Source organism: Pseudorasbora parva, chromosome 14 (genome assembly GCF_024679245.1).
Source record: "Pseudorasbora parva isolate DD20220531a chromosome 14, ASM2467924v1, whole genome shotgun sequence".
Taxonomy (NCBI): domain Eukaryota; kingdom Metazoa; phylum Chordata; class Actinopteri; order Cypriniformes; family Gobionidae; genus Pseudorasbora; species Pseudorasbora parva.
Window position 1 is genome coordinate 3983379 of NC_090185.1, and position 20371 is coordinate 4003749.

The following is a 20371-nucleotide window of genomic DNA, read 5'->3' on the forward strand; positions in this document are numbered from 1 at the left end:
TACTACACTTTTACTGTAATAAAACTGTAGTCACTACACTTTTACTGTAATAAAACCATGGTTACTACACTTTTACTGTAATAAAATTATGGCTACTACACTTAAACTACACAGTTCTCTTGAAGCCGATACTGAAGTGCCTTAAACTGCAGTTCCTCGACTAGCCACTAGAGCGGCTCCAGAAGGAGCAGAATCTCATTGAGCTCATGTTAAAATGCCCAACTTTACAGCAGAATAAAACATGTTTACAGCCTGAGACAAATTGTGGTTTTGGTCTATACGGCTAATTTTGACCTTCATGACGACTGTGAGGGGGTGAATTTATTTAGAACTCATTCGTTTATGTTATATAAAGCCTTAAAATTCTGCATAATTAAGGGCGTGGCCACTTTGAGTGACAGGTGGATTGCCGTTTGTCTGCTGTCAGCTAGTCATCTAAGCTCCGCCCACATCTGCCTCTTTGCCTAAATCCTGGAATGTTTTCCTCAAAAAAATTAATTTATTTTCCTCTGAAGAAAGATGGGAGGGTGAGTAAATCATCCGTCTCCTGCTTGTTGCGTCTCCATATTTTACATATTAAGTCAGGACATCCTTAAACAAATTCAAGTGATTGCTGATAAATAAAGATGATATTTCGACTGAACTAAAGCTCTGACGACGCTGGATTTCCTTAGCACTTGATTTATTCAAACAATGCCAAAGCCAGTCTCACAGAGACCACTTTGAATTTACACACAATGCAATAAATAGACCAGAACAAGATGTTAACCAACATACTGATACAAAAAAACAATACAATAGTGCAATATAAACAGGTTATGAAAGTTGGGATTCTTGCATTGTGGTTATTAGACAGTCGTTGAGGGGACTTTGAGGTTGCGACGCCCCGCCGACGAGTTGAAATGTTGTGCAAAATCCGTTTCCTTTTGTTTACATGGACCAGTCCAATCTCCATTTTGCTGGTAAACCGCAGGAGGATAAACAGACACAATCCCGAGAGATCCGCAGGTTTTAAACGAGGAACATGCATGAGCGCGACGCACTCCCACAATGCATTGCGAATTAGTCCCAGCCCTGAGTGAGAGGTTTTTTTTAGCACCGTCTAACACCCCAGAACGAATTTACAGCGCCCCCTTCAGGATGGGAGAGCGCCTCCACACTATAAAGTGCACTACATGTCTCTTTTACAAGCAATCTCGTCAACATATTGCAACTTATTTTTTAAGAACACACATACACACGCACGCACACACACACAAAACCATGCATATTTTGGACCATGTCGTTTTCGTCAAGTATCGCAATTCGAGTCCTGAATGGAAATGCTTTTTGGGTTATGCAAACATGCGAGCACACAATGCTCTTCTTATTTAGTATTTTTCTTCTTGTTTCCAGTCCAAATATCCAAATATTGTTAAACCAAGATATTTTTCCTTGTTTTCTGGGGAAAAAAATATCAAAATGAAGTGAGTTTTTGCTAAAAAAAAAAAAAGGTAAAATTTTAATTTTAATTAGATTTTCGCCTCATTTCATTTTGATTTTATTTTTGTTAGATATTTAGACTAGAAACAAGACTAAATGACTGAGTAAGGAGAGCATTTTTTGCAGTGTACTATTTATTTTTTGCCATAATTTGGACATTCGAAGTCGAAGTGCATCAAACGTCACAATACAATATTTTTTTTTCTTTTTTTCCTTCTTTTATTTAAAAAAAAACGTCCAGATTATGACGAGACTAACGTTTCCGTCGCTCCTTAAAGTATAAAAGACGAAACAAACGCGTTAAATACCTGATGTGAGCATTTCCGGTGCATAGACTAGACATACAGTAATACTACGGGTTAGATTGTGTGTTTTTTTCTTTGAAAATTCGGTTTAATATCGTATCATACGAGAAGGACAAGTTGAAAAACGGATGTCTAGAGGAAGAATGAGGCCGAAAGATGCACAAGATAAAGCAAGCCATCAGAAACAGGGATTTTGGGGAGGAAAACGAATGTAGTATGTAATGGGATGGCGGTAAAAGTGGTCAAATGAAACGCATGAAATGCTTTCCCACGGAGGAACCTGCCGTTTGCTGTTGTTTTTGACGCTCCAGCGAGACAAACCGGTTGTCTTTGATCGCTCAGGGCGAGCCGCCGATGGAAACTGTCAGAAAAGACATGCCTTTGTATCGTCAAAAGCTCCCCATTTGCTTCTTTACTTGGCAAAGATGCAGAGTTTGCTACTGGGTGTGCAAATAAGAGTCCTTCCCAGCATTCCCTGCAAGCTTTTTTTTGGTGTTTTCTCCAAAGTTCAGATGAAAATGGACACACTTTAGGTTTCCTTGTACCTGAAACAGACAAAAAAAAAAATTCAGATTATCTGATGCTCTCGGTTTTTACACACTGTAAAAAAAAAAAAAAAGCATGGTAACACTAGTATAGGGAACACATATTCACTATTAACTCCGCCTTCTGCCTCATAAACTCCTAATTTGCTGCTTATTAATAGTTAGTAAGGTAGTTTTTGTCGTGTTTAAGTTTAGGTATTGGGTCGGATTAAGGGATGTAGAATAAGCTCATGCAGAATAAGGCATTAATATGAGCTTTATAAGTGCTAATAAACAGACAAAATCATAGTAATATGCACGCTGAGTTAAAAGTTAATAACTGAACCCTAAAATAAAGTGTTGCCAAAAATGTTCTAGAGACTGATCACGTCTAAATTTGTAATTTGGCCAACTCACTAATTTAGACGTGGTCAGTCACTAGGACATTATTCGGTAACACTTTATTTTAGGGTTCAGTTATTAACTATTAACTAGTTGCCTATTAGCGTGCATATTACTAGTTCATTAATACTTATTCTACATCCCTTATTCCGACCCAATACCTAAACTTAAATACGACAAAAACTACCTTACTAACTATTAATACGCAGTAAATTAGGAGTTTATTGAGGCAAAAGTCGGAGTTAAAGGGTTAGTTCACCCAAAAATGAAATGTCTGTCATTAACTCCTCCCCCTAATGTCGCTCCACACCCGTAAGACCTCCGTTCATCTTCACACACAGTTTAAGATATTTTATATTTAGTCTGAGAGCGTATGCAAGTGTATGCACACTATACTGTCCATGTCCAGAAAGGGAATAAAAACATCATCACAGTAGTCCATATGAGACATCAGTGGGTTAATTAGAGTCTCTTGAAGCATCCAAAATACATTTGGGTCCAAAAATAACAAAAACTACGACTTTATTCAGCATTGTCTTCTCTTCCGCGTTTGTGTTCAATCCTCAAATAAAGATTCAAACGGTTATGAATCAGTGAATCGATTCATGATTCGGATCGCGAGTCAAACTGCTGAAATCACGAGACATTGGTGATCCGAATCATGAATCGATTCGCTGATTCATAACCGTTTGAATCTTTATTTGAGGATTGAACACAAACGCGGAAGAGAAGCCAATGCTGAATAAAGTCGTAGTTTTTGTTATTTTTGGACCCAAATGTATTTTGGATGCTTCAAGAGACTCTAATTAACCCACTGATGTCTCATATGGACTACTGTGATGATGTTTTTATTCCCTTTCTGGACATGGACAGTATAGTGTGCATACACTTGCATACGCTCTCGGACTAAATATAAAATATCTTAAACTGTGTGTGAAGATGAACGGAGGTCTTACGGGTGTGGAGCGACATTAGGGGGAGGAGTTAATGACAGACATTTCATTTTTTGGTGAACTAACCCTTTAATTGTGAATGTGTGTTCCCCAAACTGAAGTGTTACCAAGTTTTCAATCAGAAACCTGATTATTTGTTATTTGTGTCTTCAAATGTGTAAGACGAGCCTTTACCCGCTTTGTACGGTGAATTCAGGAAGGGCTCCGAGGGACATCAGCTGCTCTTCTAAGGCCACGATACGCAGGCCGATATAGCCGGAGGATAACAGAAGAAGAAACACTCTGCCAGAAACAGAAACATGGAGTCATTTCTCATAAACCATCCTCCATTCCCATAAACGGTGGCTCTTCAGGCCCTAAAGGCATCTCGTATCACGCTATAAATCCCTTTACACCACATTCCTGCTCAGCAAGACCAGGCCTGTTCCTCTTCTATTCACACCGAGATCATCCGCTTATGAAATATGACTGGACGAACGTGTCGGATAAACAAGAGATATTTTGGACTGTGACGATTAGATTAAAAATGTTTAACGGAAGTAAAAAATAATAATAATAATCATTTAAAATTAGTCATCCACAGAGCTGTTCACTAAACTAACATAATAAACAGTTATTTATATGTGTGTGTGTGTATGTGTGTGTATAGTGTGTTTATGTATATGTGTATATATATATATATATGTGTGTATATAAATATATGTATGTATATGTGTATATATGTGTGTGTGTGTGTATGTATGTATGTATGTATGTATATGTGTGTATGTATGTATATGTGTGTGTATATATATAAAATATGCGTGTGTGTGCATGTGTATATAAATATGTGTGTGTGTATATGAATGCATGTATGTATATGTGTATATATGGGTGTGGGTGTGTAGAGTGTGTTTATGTATTTGTGTGTGTGTGTGTATGTATATGTGTATATATGTGTGTGTACATGTATGTATGTGTGCACGTGTGTGTGTGTATGTAGGCGTGTGTATATATGAGGGTGTGTGTGTGTGTATATATATATACACGTGTGTGTGTGTGTGTGTGTGTGTGTGTGTGTGTGTGTGTGCATATGTGTGCGTGTGTGTATGTATGTATGTATGTATGTGTGCATACGTGTGTGTGTGTGTGTGAGAGAGACTCACAGAATCAGGTAGATGAGGAGGAGTGTGTTGAGGTTGCTGACTTCCCTCTGGATCAGGATAGATCGAGCCCTGTCCGTCACAGACCACACCCACGAACTTCCTGTGAGGACAGGAAGCAGAATCTCCGTTAGCCAATCACACGCAGGGACTAAGGTAATAAACAGTGACTACCTTTACATGGACAGCAGTAATCTAATTATTGACCTTATTCTGAATAAGACAATATTTTGATTAAGGTGTTTCCATGAGTGGCTTTTAGAGTACTCCGTTCATGTTCCCGTTTTACATGGGATAGAACAGATCGATTATGGCACGTCATTACGCCCCCATGCCACGCTACGTTCTCCAACATCCAATCATAGCGTGACTTTGGCAGGTCTGTTAATTTTATGGGCTCAGGAAACCCGCTGTCACTTCACCTGCGGGTGTCGCTGTTGGACAGTGTTACTTTACATTAAGAAGTATAAAAAAACACTTGTTTTTATAATGTTTTATATACATTTACGTTGATTTATTTTTGTAATATTATGTATTGTCTCTTTCTGTTTTTTGAAGAGACACTACCCCTCTTTCCTCATTATTGACAGCCTACATTTATAATAATAGCTTTGATTAATGAGGAAGAAGGTTTAAAATCGTGACTGTTTGGATTGTTTTTCCTGCCGTCGAGCCATAGGCGTTCACTGAATGACCCATCTAGTTCGCGATTACAGATACAAACTTATTGTAAAATGAGCATAATAATTACAACAAAAATAAAAATATAGAGAGAGGACACAGTTTTCAGAATGAACAGTCAAGTAAAACACACCGCCCATAGCGACGCGTTATGGCAACGACATTTCAGACTGACAGATACATAAAAGATAAACGGGTCTTTTCCGCCATTTGTTACTGGTTTGTAGACGTTATGTTAATTATAATTCCAATTCTGTTTTATTGGCTACAATATTATCGATGATTGTTGAAAGGGGCACTTTTGATGAATTTTCGAAAAGGGCAGGGGCTCAAACCCACAAAGCCTCCCCTCTGCACTTCCCTGTTGAGCGTAACGTTGTGTCCTGTCACAAAATGCGGCGAAATCTCCGACACGACGTTAATAGTTAGATTAAGGTGTGTACATGTCTCCGATTATGCGACTAACATAGGCATACTCCACGTGTCTTAATCCGATTTATGTGTAGTTAGATTATGACTTTAATCAGATTAAGGTAATTAGAAATCGCTGTGAACATGGTAGCCTCTTAATCAGAGTATTGTCTTAATCAGATTAATATCGGAGTATTGTCTTAATCAGATTAATATCGGAGTATTGTCTTAATCAGATTAATATCAGAGTATTGTCTTAATCAGATTAATATCAGAGTATTGTCTTAATCAGATTAATATCAGAGTATTGTCTTAATCAGATTAATATCGGAGTATTGTCTTAATCAGATTAATATCGGAGTATTGTCTTAATCAGATTAATATCAGAGTATTGTCTTAATCAGATTAATATCAGAGTATTGTCTTAATCAGATTAATATCGGAGTATTGTCTTAATCAGATTAATATCAGAGTATTGTCTTAATCAGATTAATATCAGAGTATTATCTTAATCAGATTAATATCAGAGTATTGTCTTAATCAGATTAATATCGGAGTATTGTCTTAATCAGATTAATATCGGAGTATTGTCTTAATCAGATTAATATCGGAGTATTGTCTTAATCAGATTAATATCAGAGTATTGTCTTAATCAGATTAATATCAGAGTATTGTCTTAATCAGATTAATATCAGAGTATTGTCTTAATCAGATTAATATCAGAGTATTGTCTTAATCAGATTAATATCAGAGTATTGTCTTAATCAGATTAATATCAGAGTATTGTCTTAATCAGATTAATATCGGAGTATTGTCTTAATCAGATTAATATCGGAGTATTGTCTTAATCAGATTAATATCGGAGTATTGTCTTAATCAGATTAATATCAGAGTATTGTCTTAATCAGATTAATATCCGAGTATTGTCTTAATCAGATTAATATCAGAGTATTGTCTTAATCAGATTAATATCAGAGTATTGTCTTAATCAGATTAATATCAGAGTATTGTCTTAATCAGATTAATATCAGAGTATTGTCTTAATCAGATTAATATCGGAGTATTGTCTTAATCAGATTAATATCGGAGTATTGTCTTAATCAGATTAATATCGGAGTATTGTCTTAATCAGATTAATATCGGAGTATTGTCTTAATCAGATTAATATCGGAGTATTGTCTTAATCAGATTAATATCGGAGTATTGTCTTAATCAGATTAATATCAGAGTATTGTCTTAATCAGATTAATATCAGAGTATTGTCTTAATCAGATTAATATCAGAGTATTGTCTTAATCAGATTAATATCAGAGTATTGTTGTCCATGTAAACGTAGTCAAAGTGTTACCAAAAATGTTCTGATCGCCAGTGTCATGTGATTTCAGCAGTTTGAGATTCTAATTAACCCACTGATGTCTCATATGGACTACTGTGATGATGTTTTTATTCCCTTTCTGGACATGGACAGTATAGTGTGCATACACTCGCATACGCTCTCAGACTAAATATAAACTACCTTAAACTGTGTGTGAAGATGACCGGAGGTCTTACGGGTGTGGAACGACATTAGGGAGAGGAGTTAATGACAGACATTTCATTTTTGGCTGAACTAACCCTTTAAGAGCGTGCATGTAAACGCACCCACTGTATCAAAAACCACTCGCGCATGATGGACTGTTTAGTATTTTTGAATCTCCGTTAGCCAATCACACGCAGGACAGCTGGTACTGAGAGCACCTGGCGAGGCGTACCTGTGTCTTCCTCAGAGCTGTTGTCCTGCACCTGTACTGAGCTCCTCGGCTCGGCTCCGGCTTCAGCAGTTTCTGAAACATGAACACATTTGAACACCCGGTCTGTGTGTAATTAGACTCCAAGATCTGCAGGTTTAGGTTTGAACAAACCTCGCTGGAGTCTGGAGACGGGAAGCTCCGGCGGAGGAGAAACGAGTCCTCTGTCCCCATCGAAAGAGTCATCCAGACTCGACAGGCTCGAGTTCTGCCGACACACACACACACACACACACACACACACACACACACACACCATTAATACAGAAATTTGTTGTATTTTTAGGTAATATTTGTAAATATTTGACAGTTTTTAGGAAATATTTAAAATATTTTACAAAGTCTTTTTAGGATATATTTTATAAATATTTCAGGTCATTTGTTGTATTTTTAGGAAATATTAGTAAATATTTAATAGTTTTTAGGAAATATTTTAGGAAATTTGTTGTATTTAAAATATTTTACAAAGTGTTTTTGTTGTAATTTTAGCAAAAATTTGTAAATATTTGACCGTTTTTAGGAAATATTTGTAAATTTTTTACAAAGTGTTTTTAGGAGATATTTGTAAATATTTTTAGGACATTTGTTGTATTTTTTTAGGTAATATTTTAAATATTTTACTAAATGTTTTTAGGAGATATTTTATAAATATTTCAAGAAATATTTTTGTATTTTTAGGAAATATTTGTAAATATTTTATGTAATATACATATTTGTATAAATATTTTACAATTTAATTTGTAGAAAATACTTGTCTATAAGCATTTTTCTTAAAAGTAAATTGTAAAACTACTTAAATTTAGGAAATATTTGTATAAATATGTACAATTGTTTATTAGATATCGTGTGAAAATAAATGTATTAAAAAAGTGTGTATTAATATTTCTGAGAAATGATCCCTCACCACGAGTTTGGGCTGGTCGAAGCCGTTCTCGGCACAGGAGAAGACAGGGCTGCTGTTGGCACTGCCATCCTGAGGAGAGAGCAGCGGTACACGTGATCAGTGACATCAGGGTCGAACACACATGATCAGTGACATCATCAGGGTGATCAGCGACGTCATGATCGGGGTCAAACACTCGTGATCAGCGACGTCATGATCGGGGTCAAACACGCGTGATCAGCGACGTCATGATCGGGGTCAAACACGCGTGATCAGCGACGTCATGATCGGGGTCAAACACGCGTGATCAGCGACATCATGATCGGGGTCAAACACGCGTGATCAGCGACATCATGATCGGGGTCAAACACGCGTGATCAGCGACATCATGATCGGGGTCAAACACGCGTGATCAGCGACATCATGATCGGGGTCAAACACGCGTGATCAGCGACGTCATGATCGGGGTCAAACACGCGTGATCAGCGACGTCATGATCGGGGTCAAACACGCGTGATCAGCGACGTCATGATCGGGGTCAAACACGCGTGATCAGCGACGTCATGATCGGGGTCAAACACGCGTGATCAGCGACGTCATGATCGGGGTCAAACACGCGTGATCAGCGACGTCATGATCGGGGTCAAACACGCGTGATCAGCGACGTCATGATCGGGGTCAAACACGCGTGATCAGCGACGTCATGATCAGGGTCAAACACGCGTGATCAGCGACGTCATGATCGGGGTCAAACACGCGTGATCAGCGACGTCATGATCGGGGTCAAACACGCGTGATCAGCGACGTCATGATCGGGGTCAAACACGCGTAATCAGCGACGTCATCATCGGGGTCAAACACGCGTGATCAGCAACATCATGATCGGGGTCAAACACGCGTGATCAGCGACATCATGATCGGGGTCAAACACGCGTGATCAGCGACGTCATGATTGGGGTCAAACACGCGTGATCAGCGACGTCATGATCGGGGTCAAACACGCGTGATCAGCGACATCATGATCGGGGTCAAACACGCGTGATCAGCGACATCATCATCAGGGTCAAACACGCGTTATCAGCGACATCATGATCGGGGTCAAACACGCGTGATCAGCAACATCATGATCGGGGTCAAACACGCGTGATCGGCGACATCATGATCGGGGTCAAACACGCGTGATCAGCGACATCATGATCGGGGTCAAACGCGTGATCAGCGACATCGTGATCGGGGTCAAACACGCGTGATCAGCGACAACATGATCAGGGTCAAACACACATGATCAGTGATCTCATGATCGGGGTCAAACACGCGTGATCAGTGATCTCATGATCGGGGTCAAACACGCGTGATCAACGACATCATGATCGGGGTCAAACACGCGTGATCAGCGACATCATGATCGGGGTCAAACACGCGTGATCAGCGACATCATCAGGGTCAAACACGCGTGATCAGCGACATCATCAGGGTCAAACACGCGTGATCAGCGACATCATCAGGGTCAAACACGCGTGATCAGCGACATCATCAGGGTCAAACACGCGTGATCAGCGACATCATGATCGGGGTCAAACATGCGTGATCAGCGACATCATGATCGGGGTCAAACACGCGTGATCAGCGACATCATGATCGGGGTCAAACACGCGTGATCAGCGACATCATGATCGGGGTCAAACACGCGTGATCAGCGACATCATGATCGGGGTCAAACACGCGTGATCAGCGACATCATGATCGGGGTCAAACACGCGTGATCAGCGACATCATCATCAGGGTCAAACACGCGTGATCAGCGACATCATCATCAGGGTCAAACACGCGTGATCAGCGACATCATGATCGGGGTCAAACACGCGTGATCAGCGACATCATGATCAGGGTCAAACACGCGTGATCAGCGACATCATGATCGGGGTCAAACACGCGTGATCAGCGACGTCATGATCGGGGTCAAACACGCGTGATCAGCGACATCATGATCGGGGTCAAACACGCGTGATCAGCTACATCATGATCAGGGTCAAACACGCGTGATCAGCGACAACATGATCAGGGTCAAACACGCGTGATCAGCGACGTCATGATCGGGGTCAAACACGCGTGATCAGCTACATCATGATCAGGGTCAAACACTCGTGATCAGCGACATCATCAGGGTCAAACACGCGTGATCAGCGACATCATGATCGGGGTCAAACATGCGTGATCAGCGACATCATGATCGGGGTCAAACACGCGTGATCAGCGACATCATGATCGGGGTCAAACACTCGTGATCAGCAACATCTTCAGGGTCAAACACACGTGATCAGCGACATCATGATCGGGGTCAAACACGCATGATCAGCGACATCATCAACAGGGTCAAACACGCGTGATCAGCGACATCATGATCGGGGTCAAACACGCGTGATCAGCGACATCATGATCAGGGTCAAACACGCGTGATCAGCAACATCATCAGGGTCAAACACACGTGATCAGTGACATCATCAGGGTCAAACATGCGTGATCAGCGACATCAGGGTCAAACACTCACCTCCAGATGAGGACAGACGGAGCGCAGGAGTTTAAAACAGCCTTCCCTGTTCCGCAGAGACACCAGCAAATACTGCAACACACACACACACACAATTAGTACATACATGAAATGAAAATGCCAGAATAACTGAACGTCTGTTATATATTTAACTCCAAAATATTTGTATTTTATTTATAACGCAAAAAGAACTCATGCATCAGGACATTTTGCTTTTGCATTTTTGTGCAATTTCTATAAAAATCTCACTTCTATAAGGCTATTTATATCAAATGCATTTTATTAATCTTTTTTTAATAATAAATTACATTATTTCAGCAAATTAAAAAGCTATAACTATAACATTAAGCAGTAATATAGACGCCTCAGTTTCACTAATAAAATAATAATAAAACAGTATCTTCAGTAAAAAGTGTACTAAATAAAAAAAATAATTTAAGTTAAAGGCAATACAATAAATGCATATTTCCTGTTCTGTTAATAATAATTGTGGAGGACAATCTGCTTGATTGTGTGAAATATAAAGTGTGTATTTGAAGGACAGAAGCTGACCTTTTCTCCGTCGGCGGTGCGGATGGAAATAGCATTTGGCACGAGCAGGGCTGTGTTCTGCTTCTTCAACACACTCACACTGGAGACGGGGACGATCACCTGCAACACACACAGATAGAGAGAGTTAGACGGAGCTCTGTCTGCAGAGCGGGCCGTAGCGCGAGTGGAGGTTTGTGTGTGTGTGTGAGAAGGTATGTGAATGTGTGTCCTTGTTTATATTACATTATATTGTGGGGACCAAATGTCCCCATAAGGATAGTAAAACCTGAGATCACCAGCCAGAGGTCCCCACTTTTCAAAAGGCTTATAAATCATGCAGGATTTGTTTTTTTTGAGAAAGTAAAAACGGAGAATGTTTCCTGTGATGGGTAGGTTTAGGGGTTTAGGGGCTGTACGTGTGTGTGTGTCTGACGGGTAGGTTTAGGGGCTGGGGCAGTGTAGGGGGATAGAAAATACTGTTTGTACAGTATAAAAACCATTACGCCTATAGAGAGTTCCCACAAAGATAGTGAACCAGACGTGTGTGTATTTATATATGTATGTATGTATGCATGTATGTATGTATGTATGTGTATGAGTGTGTGTGTGTCTATTACCTTGGTGTCTTTGAGCAGCACAGAGGAGAAGAAGCACAGGTTGCTGTCAGTGATGTACAGACGGCCGTGATAAGGCACTTCTTTCTGCAGCGCACAAATGTAGGCTAGTGAGAGAGAGAGAGAGACATATGAGAAAGAGTGTGTGTGTGTGTGTGTGTGTGTGTGTGTGTGTGTGTGTGTGTGTGTGTGTGTGTGTGTGTGTGTGTGTGTGTGTGTGTGTGTGTGGGAGAGTGAACGTGAGAGAGAGTGTGCACATGAGAAAGTGTGTGTGAGAGTGAGCGCATGTGAATGAGAGTGCGCGTGTGAGAGTGTGTGAGTGAGAGTGAGAGGGTGTGTGAGTGCACGTGAGAGTGTGCAAGTGAGTGAGAGTGTGTGCATGAGAGTGTGCACGTGAGTGAGAGTGTGTGAGTGCACAGGATTGAGTGGGAGCATGTGCGAGTGAGTGTGTGAGTGCACGTGAGTGAGTGAGAGCGTGTGCGAGTGTGTGAGTGCACGTGAGTGAGTGAGAGCGTGTGCAAGTGAGAGTGTGAGAGTGCACGTGAGTGAGAGCGTGTGCGAGTGAGAGTGTGTGAGTGCATGTGAGTGTGTGAGTGCACGTGTTTGAGTGCACGTGAGTGTGAGTGAGGTAGTGAGCATGTGAGAGTGAGAGCGTGTGCGAGTGTGTGAGTGCACGTGAGTGATTGCGTGTGCAAGTGAGAGTGTGTGAGTGCACGTGAGTGAGAGCGTGTGCGTGCACGTGTTTGAGAGTGAGTGAGTGCACGTGAGTGAGTGTGTGCGTGTGAGAGTGAGTGTGTGAGTGCACGTGAGTGAGTGAGAGCCTGTGAGTGCACGTGAGTGAGTGAGAGCCTGTGAGTGCACGTGAGTGAGTGAGAGCGTGTGCGAGTGCACGTGAGTGAGAGCGTGTGCGAGTGCACGTGAGTGAGAGCGTGTGCGAGTGCACGTGAGTGAGAGCGTGTGCGAGTGTGCACGTGAGTGAGAGCGTGTGCGAGTGTGCACGTGAGTGAGAGCGTGTGCGAGTGTGCACGTGAGAGAGAGCGTGTGCGAGTGTGCACGTGAGAGAGAGTGTGTGCGAGTGTGCACGTGAGAGAGAGTGTGCACGTGAGAGAGAGTGTGCACGTGAGAGAGAGTGTGCACGTGAGAGAGAGTGTGCACGTGAGAGAGAGTGTGCACGTGAGAGAGAGTGTGCACGTGAGAGAGTGTGCACGTAAGAGTGTGCACGTGAGAGAGTGAGCGCGTGTGAGTGAGTGTGCACGTGAGTGAGTCTACACGAGTGAGAGTGTGCACCTGTGTGCATGTGAGTGAGTGAGCGTGTGAGTGAGTGAGTGTGCACTTGAGAGAGTGTGCGCGTGTGAGTGAGAGTATGAGTGAGAGTGTGAGTGAGAGTGAGCACGTGAGAGTGAGTCTACACGAGTGAGAGTGTGCACGTGTGTGCGTGTGAGTGAGTGAGTGTGCACGTGAGAGAGTGAGTGTGCACGTGAGTGTGAGAGTCTACACGAGTGAGAGTGTGCGCGTGTGAGTGAGTGAGAGTGCGCGTGTGAGTGAGAGTATGAGTGAGAGTGTGAGTGAGAGTATGAGTGAGAGTATGAGTGAGAGTGTGCACGTGAGAGTGAGTCTACACGAGAGAGAGTGTGCACGTGTGTGGGTGTGAGTGTGCGTGTGAGTGAGTGAGTGTGCACTTGAGAGAGTGAGAGTGAGAGTGTGCACGTGTGTGGGTGTGAGTGTGCGTGTGAGTGAGTGAGTGTGCACTTGAGAGAGTGAGAGTGAGAGTGTGCACGTGAGAGAGTGAGTGTGCACGTGAGTGTGAGAGTCTACACGAGTGAGAGTGTGCGCGTGTGTGTGTGTGAGTGAGAGTGCGCGTGTGAGTGAGTGAGTGAGTGAGAGTGCGCGTGTGAGTGAGTGTGTGAGTGAGTGAGTGTGTGCACGTGAGAGTGTGTGTGTGTGTGAGAGAGTGTGAGTGAGTAAGAGTGCGCGTGTGAGTGAGTGAGTTTGTGCACGTGAGAGTGTGTGTGTGTGAGAGAGAGTGTTTGAGAGTGTGAGTGAGTGAGTGAGTGTGTGGACACACATTGTGCAGAACAATAACACACGAGCAACACCTCATCTCTGAAATGTATCTCACCATGCAGCAGATCTTCGTTTTCTGGGATTTCTGGGAAGAGTTTGTGGAATGTTTTGTTGTGCTTTATGAAGCTCTGAGAAGACGAGAAGAGAAACGAGAGTTAGAGTCGCTTCATTCACACCACAGAAGGCTTGAGAAGAAGAGTGAAGAAACGTCTTACACTTCTGGAGTTCAGGCTCTCGCTTCTCTCCAACGGCCGCTCCACATCGAGTGTGTGACACCTGCAGACACACACACACCATTAACATGCATATCCCACACACACACACACACACTAAACCTACCCATCACAGGAAAACCCACCCTCATCCATTTTGAAAAGTGTGGCCATGGGTAATGTCCTCATATTTCCCCCTCTCCTGTAATACCCGTGTCATACCCATGGCATTATACACATCTGTGTCCTGATATTTCTCAAAAACATGCCCACACCTTTTTTTATTTGTTTCTTTATCCATTCACACACATCCAACAGGTTTCGGAGCGATCGTCACAGTAATTGTTCGGCTGTTTTAAAGTGGAATAAACGTCACAGGTGTGTGTGTGTGTCTCACCTGGGCGGGACGGGCCGGCTCAGGCTCTTCACCTGATGTTGAATCTCCAGCTGGTTTTCCTCCAAGCTGAAAGCTTTCCTGCTTCCTAATTTACTTTTCGTCCTCCCCTTCTTTGCCTTTCCTGGGATCGTCCCAGCATCCACCGTATAGCTGTAAAAACAGCACAAAACCAGCCTCATGACCACCTGATGGAGACAAAACTACAACCTGCCTTTACAACACCGCTTATAAAACGCCATAAACTCAGACAGATGGGCAGCAGAGGCCATTTTGACTATTAAATACGGTCAGGATTACTGCAAAAATGCTCTTCTTACTCAGTCATTTTGTCTTGTTTCTAGTCTAAATATCTAACAATTCTTAAATCAAGATGCATTTACTAAGTAACGACATGATATTTTTCTTGTTTTGTTGAAAATCAAATCTAAATGAAGAGAGTTTTTGCTTAAAACAGGCAAAATGATCTGCCAATGGGGTGAGAGAAATAATCTTATTTTTTATTAGGAGTGCAAAAATTAGTAATCGCAGAACAAAACAGCAATAAAACAAAAAATAAGCAGAACTGACGAATAATTGTAGTAATAGTAGAAGTATTTAAATAGTAATCACGTATATTAATAATTGTCAATATTTATATATAACAATAATGATACTAAAGATGGTGATCAGTTGTGCTAAGTAATATAAATAATAGATAACATTAATAATAATTATAGTAATAGCAGTAGTGGTACTAATAAAATAATAATAATCTTGTTTCTTGTTTCCGTCCCAATCAGAAATAAGATTATTTTTCTCACCCCATTGGCAGATCATTTTGCCTGTTTTAAGCAAAAACTCTCTTCATTTAGATTTGATTTTCAACAAAACAAGAAAAAATATCTCATGTCGTTTTACTGATCTAGTAAATGCATCTTGATTTAAGAATTGTTAGATATTTAGACTAGAAACGAGACAAGATGACTGAGTAAGAAGAGCATTTTTTGCAGTGTAATGGTTAACAGACCTCAAACACACTATAAAACACCCGCAGTTTGAACCACACACACACACACACACACACTCTCTCGCGCTCCCGTACCTGTACAGATGAATCCCATGCCTGCGAGATAACCGTAAACTCAGAGATCTGTCCATCGTGCTAAAGTTAAGCGGCGAAAAGCTGAGCCATAATGCGTCACCAAGAGCTGTAAAACCAAACCTGCTCCGAACCTAAAAACAGATCTCAGTCTAACTGCTGCCCTTCCCTGTATGCAAATGAGCGGGGCGGGGCTTAACCTCAGGTGGCGTGAGCTGATGATGTAATGGAACACACTGCCAAAAACACTCTTCTTACTCAGTCATTTTGTCTTGTTTCTAGTCTAAATATCTCACAATTTTTAAATCAAGATGCATTTACTAGATCAGTAAAACGACATGAGATATTTTGTCTTGTTTTGTTGAAAATCAAATCTAAATGAAGAGAGTTTTTGCTTAAAACAGGCAAAATGATCTGCCAATGGGGGGAGAAAAATAATCTTATTTCTGATTGAAATCTTGTTTCTTGTTTCCGTCAAACAATAGTGTAGACGCTCAAGAGAAAAGAAGTGAAAGCAAACACGGCTCAAGCGGAAAGTTTTCAGGAGAGAAAGCCAAATAGTTGGCATGCTTCACCTGATAAAGACAACCACAGGAAGCAGAACTCAAAGTACCCACAAACCACCTCCTCATTCAGCCAAATTAAGGCTGAAATACCCATCTGCCCTAAACCACACATTCAAAACAGACCCAGTCTTCCCCAGCCATTACACTGCAAAAAATGCTCTTCTTACTCAGTAAATTTGTCTTGTTCCACTGTGTGATATTTCCCCCATCTAGTGGTGTAAAGGTAAATGACCATCCAGTGAATATTAGTTTCTGTTCCTCTCAATTCTGATTTCGTTTTAACTCCTACGGTGGCTGATTTAGTCCAAGATTAATATGGCAATCCCCCTCTTCACATTCGACACGGTGCCATCGAGTGTTCAAACGCGAAAGGCGAAGCTTGAATTTACGGGTATGTCCCTCTTTGGCTACTGTACTTTCAAGATGGAGGAGCAACATGGCGACCGGCATTCGAACCCCTCACCCGTATGTGTTTTCAATGGCATATTATAAACTTAAGGCGGGCGTACATGGTGCGATTTTTGCTGTCGGACGCACTCGCAGACGTTTTTTTTTTCTCGGGAGAAATCACGTGGACATCGTGGATGCTCGTATGGTCACGTCTCGCACCACGTGAGAGGAAATACGAGACGAGCACGTTAAGAGCCCCTCCCGACCGTACGATAATTTTTAAACATGTTTAAAAAGTTTGGGGAGTCGGACCGATTTTTACCAGCATATGACTGTCCCCTGTTGCCACACACACACACACACACACACACACACACACACACACACACACACACACACACACACACACACACACACACACACACACACACACACACACACACACACACACACACACACACACACACACACACACACACACACACACACACACACACACACACACACACACACACACACACACACACCTTCTCTCTCCCTCTGGTTGTTTCGGTTGAAAGGAATGGCTACTGTTCTCTGCTTTTCAACAAATCATTTGCACACTTTTTTTCTTTATTTTTTGTATCTGAAGCTATAGCAGCAACATTGAAAGCTCCGGGGTCTGTGTTTAACACCAAAGGTCGTGTGATCGCGGCCGGCTCGCGGTGTAAACAGTCGTGTCGTGTACCAGCTGATTTGATGCGATGATCATCTCGTAGCGTCTGCAATATCTCACGACCTCCCGAGTGTCCGAATTCGCACAGTGTACGCCCGCCCTAACGAGAATACTTTATTACTTGAAAGAAGTAAATATACATTAATGAGCACATATATTATTGAAAGAACTAAGTGTTTTTAGCTAAGAATAAACTAAAGTTACACAGTGTAGCTTTAAATCAAGATGCATTTACTAGTTAAGTAAAACGACTTATCCTTGTTTTGTTGAAAATAAAATCTCTAAAAACCTTTTATTCATCAAATATATATGTCAGCAGAACGGTTTCCAACACTGATAATGAATCCTCATCTGAGAATGATTTCTGAAGGATCGTGATCACTGAAGACTGGAGGAATGATCCTGAAAATACAGCTCTGATCACAGAAATAAATCAGCATTTAAAGTAGAATACATCGAAAACCAATTATTTTAAATTGTAATAATATATCACTGTGTTTCTGATCATATAAATGCAGGCTTGAGCAGAGGAAACTTCTTCCAAAAACATTACAAATAATATAATGTGTCTGAACGTTTGGCCTGTGCTGTATATTAGTCAACACTTTATTCAGTCCGTGGCAATGCGCTCCACCAACTCAGCCGGTCCTGTGTTGAATGTATTTGTGTGTCACAGTCTTGGGTTTGCTCACATCCGTAGGTCTCCAGAAAAAAAACAAACACCAAAAATGAAAGTTGGCTAAACTCCCTAAAATCACGTCAGCTTATCGCAGCCATATCAGCACAAGTTTCCTTTGTTTGGATCGGTCCTCTTCCCCCGCAGACGAGCTCAGGAATGTTTCCGTGGCTTTTTTAAGTCATTAGAAGTAATTACGCCCAGTGATGAGTGATGCACAGTTCACATGCCTAGCACTCAATCACATGATGCCTTTTAACCTATAGGCCTATATTTAACCCTTTGTCCTGGAGTCATAAACCTACATTACACTGCATTTTTTCCCGTTTCCAGTCCACATATCTAACAATTCTTAAATCAAGATGCATTTACTAGATCAGTAAAACGACAGAATATATTTTTTCTTGTTTTCTTGGGGAAAAAATATCTAAATGAAGAGAGTTTTTGCTTAAAACAGGCTAAATGATCTGCCAATGGGGGGAGAAAAATAATCTTATTTCTGTTCGGGACGGAAACAAGAAACAAGATTTCAATCAGAAATAAGATTATTATTCTCACCCCATTGGCAGATCATTTTGCCTGTTTTAAGCAAAAACTCTCTTCATTTAGATTTGATTTTCAACAAAACAAGAAAAAATATATTCTGTCGTTTTACTGATCTAGTAAATGCATCTTGATTTAAGAATTGTTCGATATTTAGACTAGAAACGAGACAAGATGACTGAGTAGGGATGGCTCGATACCACAATTTTGGCTTCGGTACGGTACCACAATCTAATAGCGAAGTACCGTTATTAAATCGATACCACAAGTCTGATATTAGCGCGGGTATATTGCACACGAATGAGTTCAATTATGCAAGTTTTTAGTTTATAAAGTGGGAAATTACCACAAATGTTTATTAGTAAATTAATCAGCAAAGCTTATCACACTTATCAAACTTTCTTGCGAGAAATAATTTCAGGAAAATATCTCTCAAAATGAGCAAATTGCTTCTGGTTTCAAAAGACACCACAAGACACTACACTAAAGCAATCTGCATAATCCGATTCAACATTTCACGCTCGTCTCGGGATGGAGAACGGAAATCATTTAAGAGATTTTATAGCATTTCGCAATAACAGTTACAGGAGATATGAGCTCACACACACGCACGCACGCACGCACGCCTGTAACTTAAAGATCGCACATTACACATTAAGTTTCCTTAAACAGTCAAATACACAGAATTATGTACAAATGTCCGTCTTTAGTGAGTATTCACATACACACAGGCGGATGTAAATAGTGCAATAGTACGCGTGCAAATATAATGAGATCTAAATGTCATTGGTTGAAACGAACGCTGGAGATTGTGATATTCGATCTTATGTTAGGCTGTGTGTGTGCGTTGATCAGTGTAAAAAGAAAATAAATGTCTAAATGAGATGGTTTGAATGATCCACTGACCTGTCGATCTCTTAAGAAGTCCTAAAGTCAGGATAGTGACAGATGCTTCTTGGCTAGGTTTGATGGTTCTTCATCAGTTTTATAAGCAAAGTCATTACAAATTTCACTTCTACTCCTCTCTTTATTAATTCGTTTTGGGCATCTTGAGAGATTCGACTGCTTTATCCATTTTGTTCGTCTATGTTGTGGTCACATTTGCCAGTTGTTTCGGGTCAGTTTGTGTAGCGCGCTGCCATCTAGCGGTGAACTTCGGAACAGCAGCATATACCGAAATGTGCCAAATCATGATATCGTACCGTTTTAAATCAAATATATACCGGTATTTTTCCAGTACCGGTATACCGCGCATCCCTATGACTGAGTAATTACTAATTAAATTGTGTAACAAGAATAGCAATAATTAAAATGGAAAAAAGCCCAAAATTAACCTAATTAATCATTCATGCCCCAGAGCATGATGGGAACAACTTTTAAAACGGGCAAGTATGTGTTAGTTACGCTTTAATTCCTACAAGCTTGAATTGAGTACTAATAGCAGAAAGAAAAAGAAAAAAACTCAAT

At 41.0% G+C, this 20371-nt stretch overlaps 1 protein-coding gene across 3 annotated transcripts in view; it reads right to left on the reverse strand.

Moving 5' to 3' along the window:
* Positions 1-665: 665 nt before the first annotated feature.
* si:zfos-943e10.1 (GRAM domain-containing protein 2B) overlaps positions 666-20371 on the reverse strand; it is a 37378-nt gene continuing 17672 nt past the window's right edge. For 2 of the 3 annotated variants that reach the window (XM_067415286.1, XM_067415288.1), the window contains exons 2-13: positions 14937-15086; positions 14543-14603; positions 14383-14455; positions 12267-12370; positions 11671-11769; positions 11119-11190; positions 8592-8660; positions 7802-7895; positions 7652-7723; positions 4812-4911; positions 3841-3948; positions 666-2332 (exon numbers count right to left, since the gene is read on the reverse strand). In XM_067415286.1, coding sequence (XP_067271387.1) covers positions 2317-2332; positions 3841-3948; positions 4812-4911; positions 7652-7723; positions 7802-7895; positions 8592-8660; positions 11119-11190; positions 11671-11769; positions 12267-12370; positions 14383-14455; positions 14543-14603; positions 14937-15086 — 1018 coding nt within the window. In that variant the 3' untranslated portion in view covers positions 666-2316. Of the gene's footprint in view, positions 2333-3840; positions 3949-4811; positions 4912-7651; positions 7724-7801; positions 7896-8591; positions 8661-11118; positions 11191-11670; positions 11770-12266; positions 12371-14382; positions 14456-14542; positions 14604-14936; positions 15087-16017; positions 16166-20371 lie in introns of those variants that run through there. The other variant, XM_067415289.1, reaches the window with a different exon arrangement.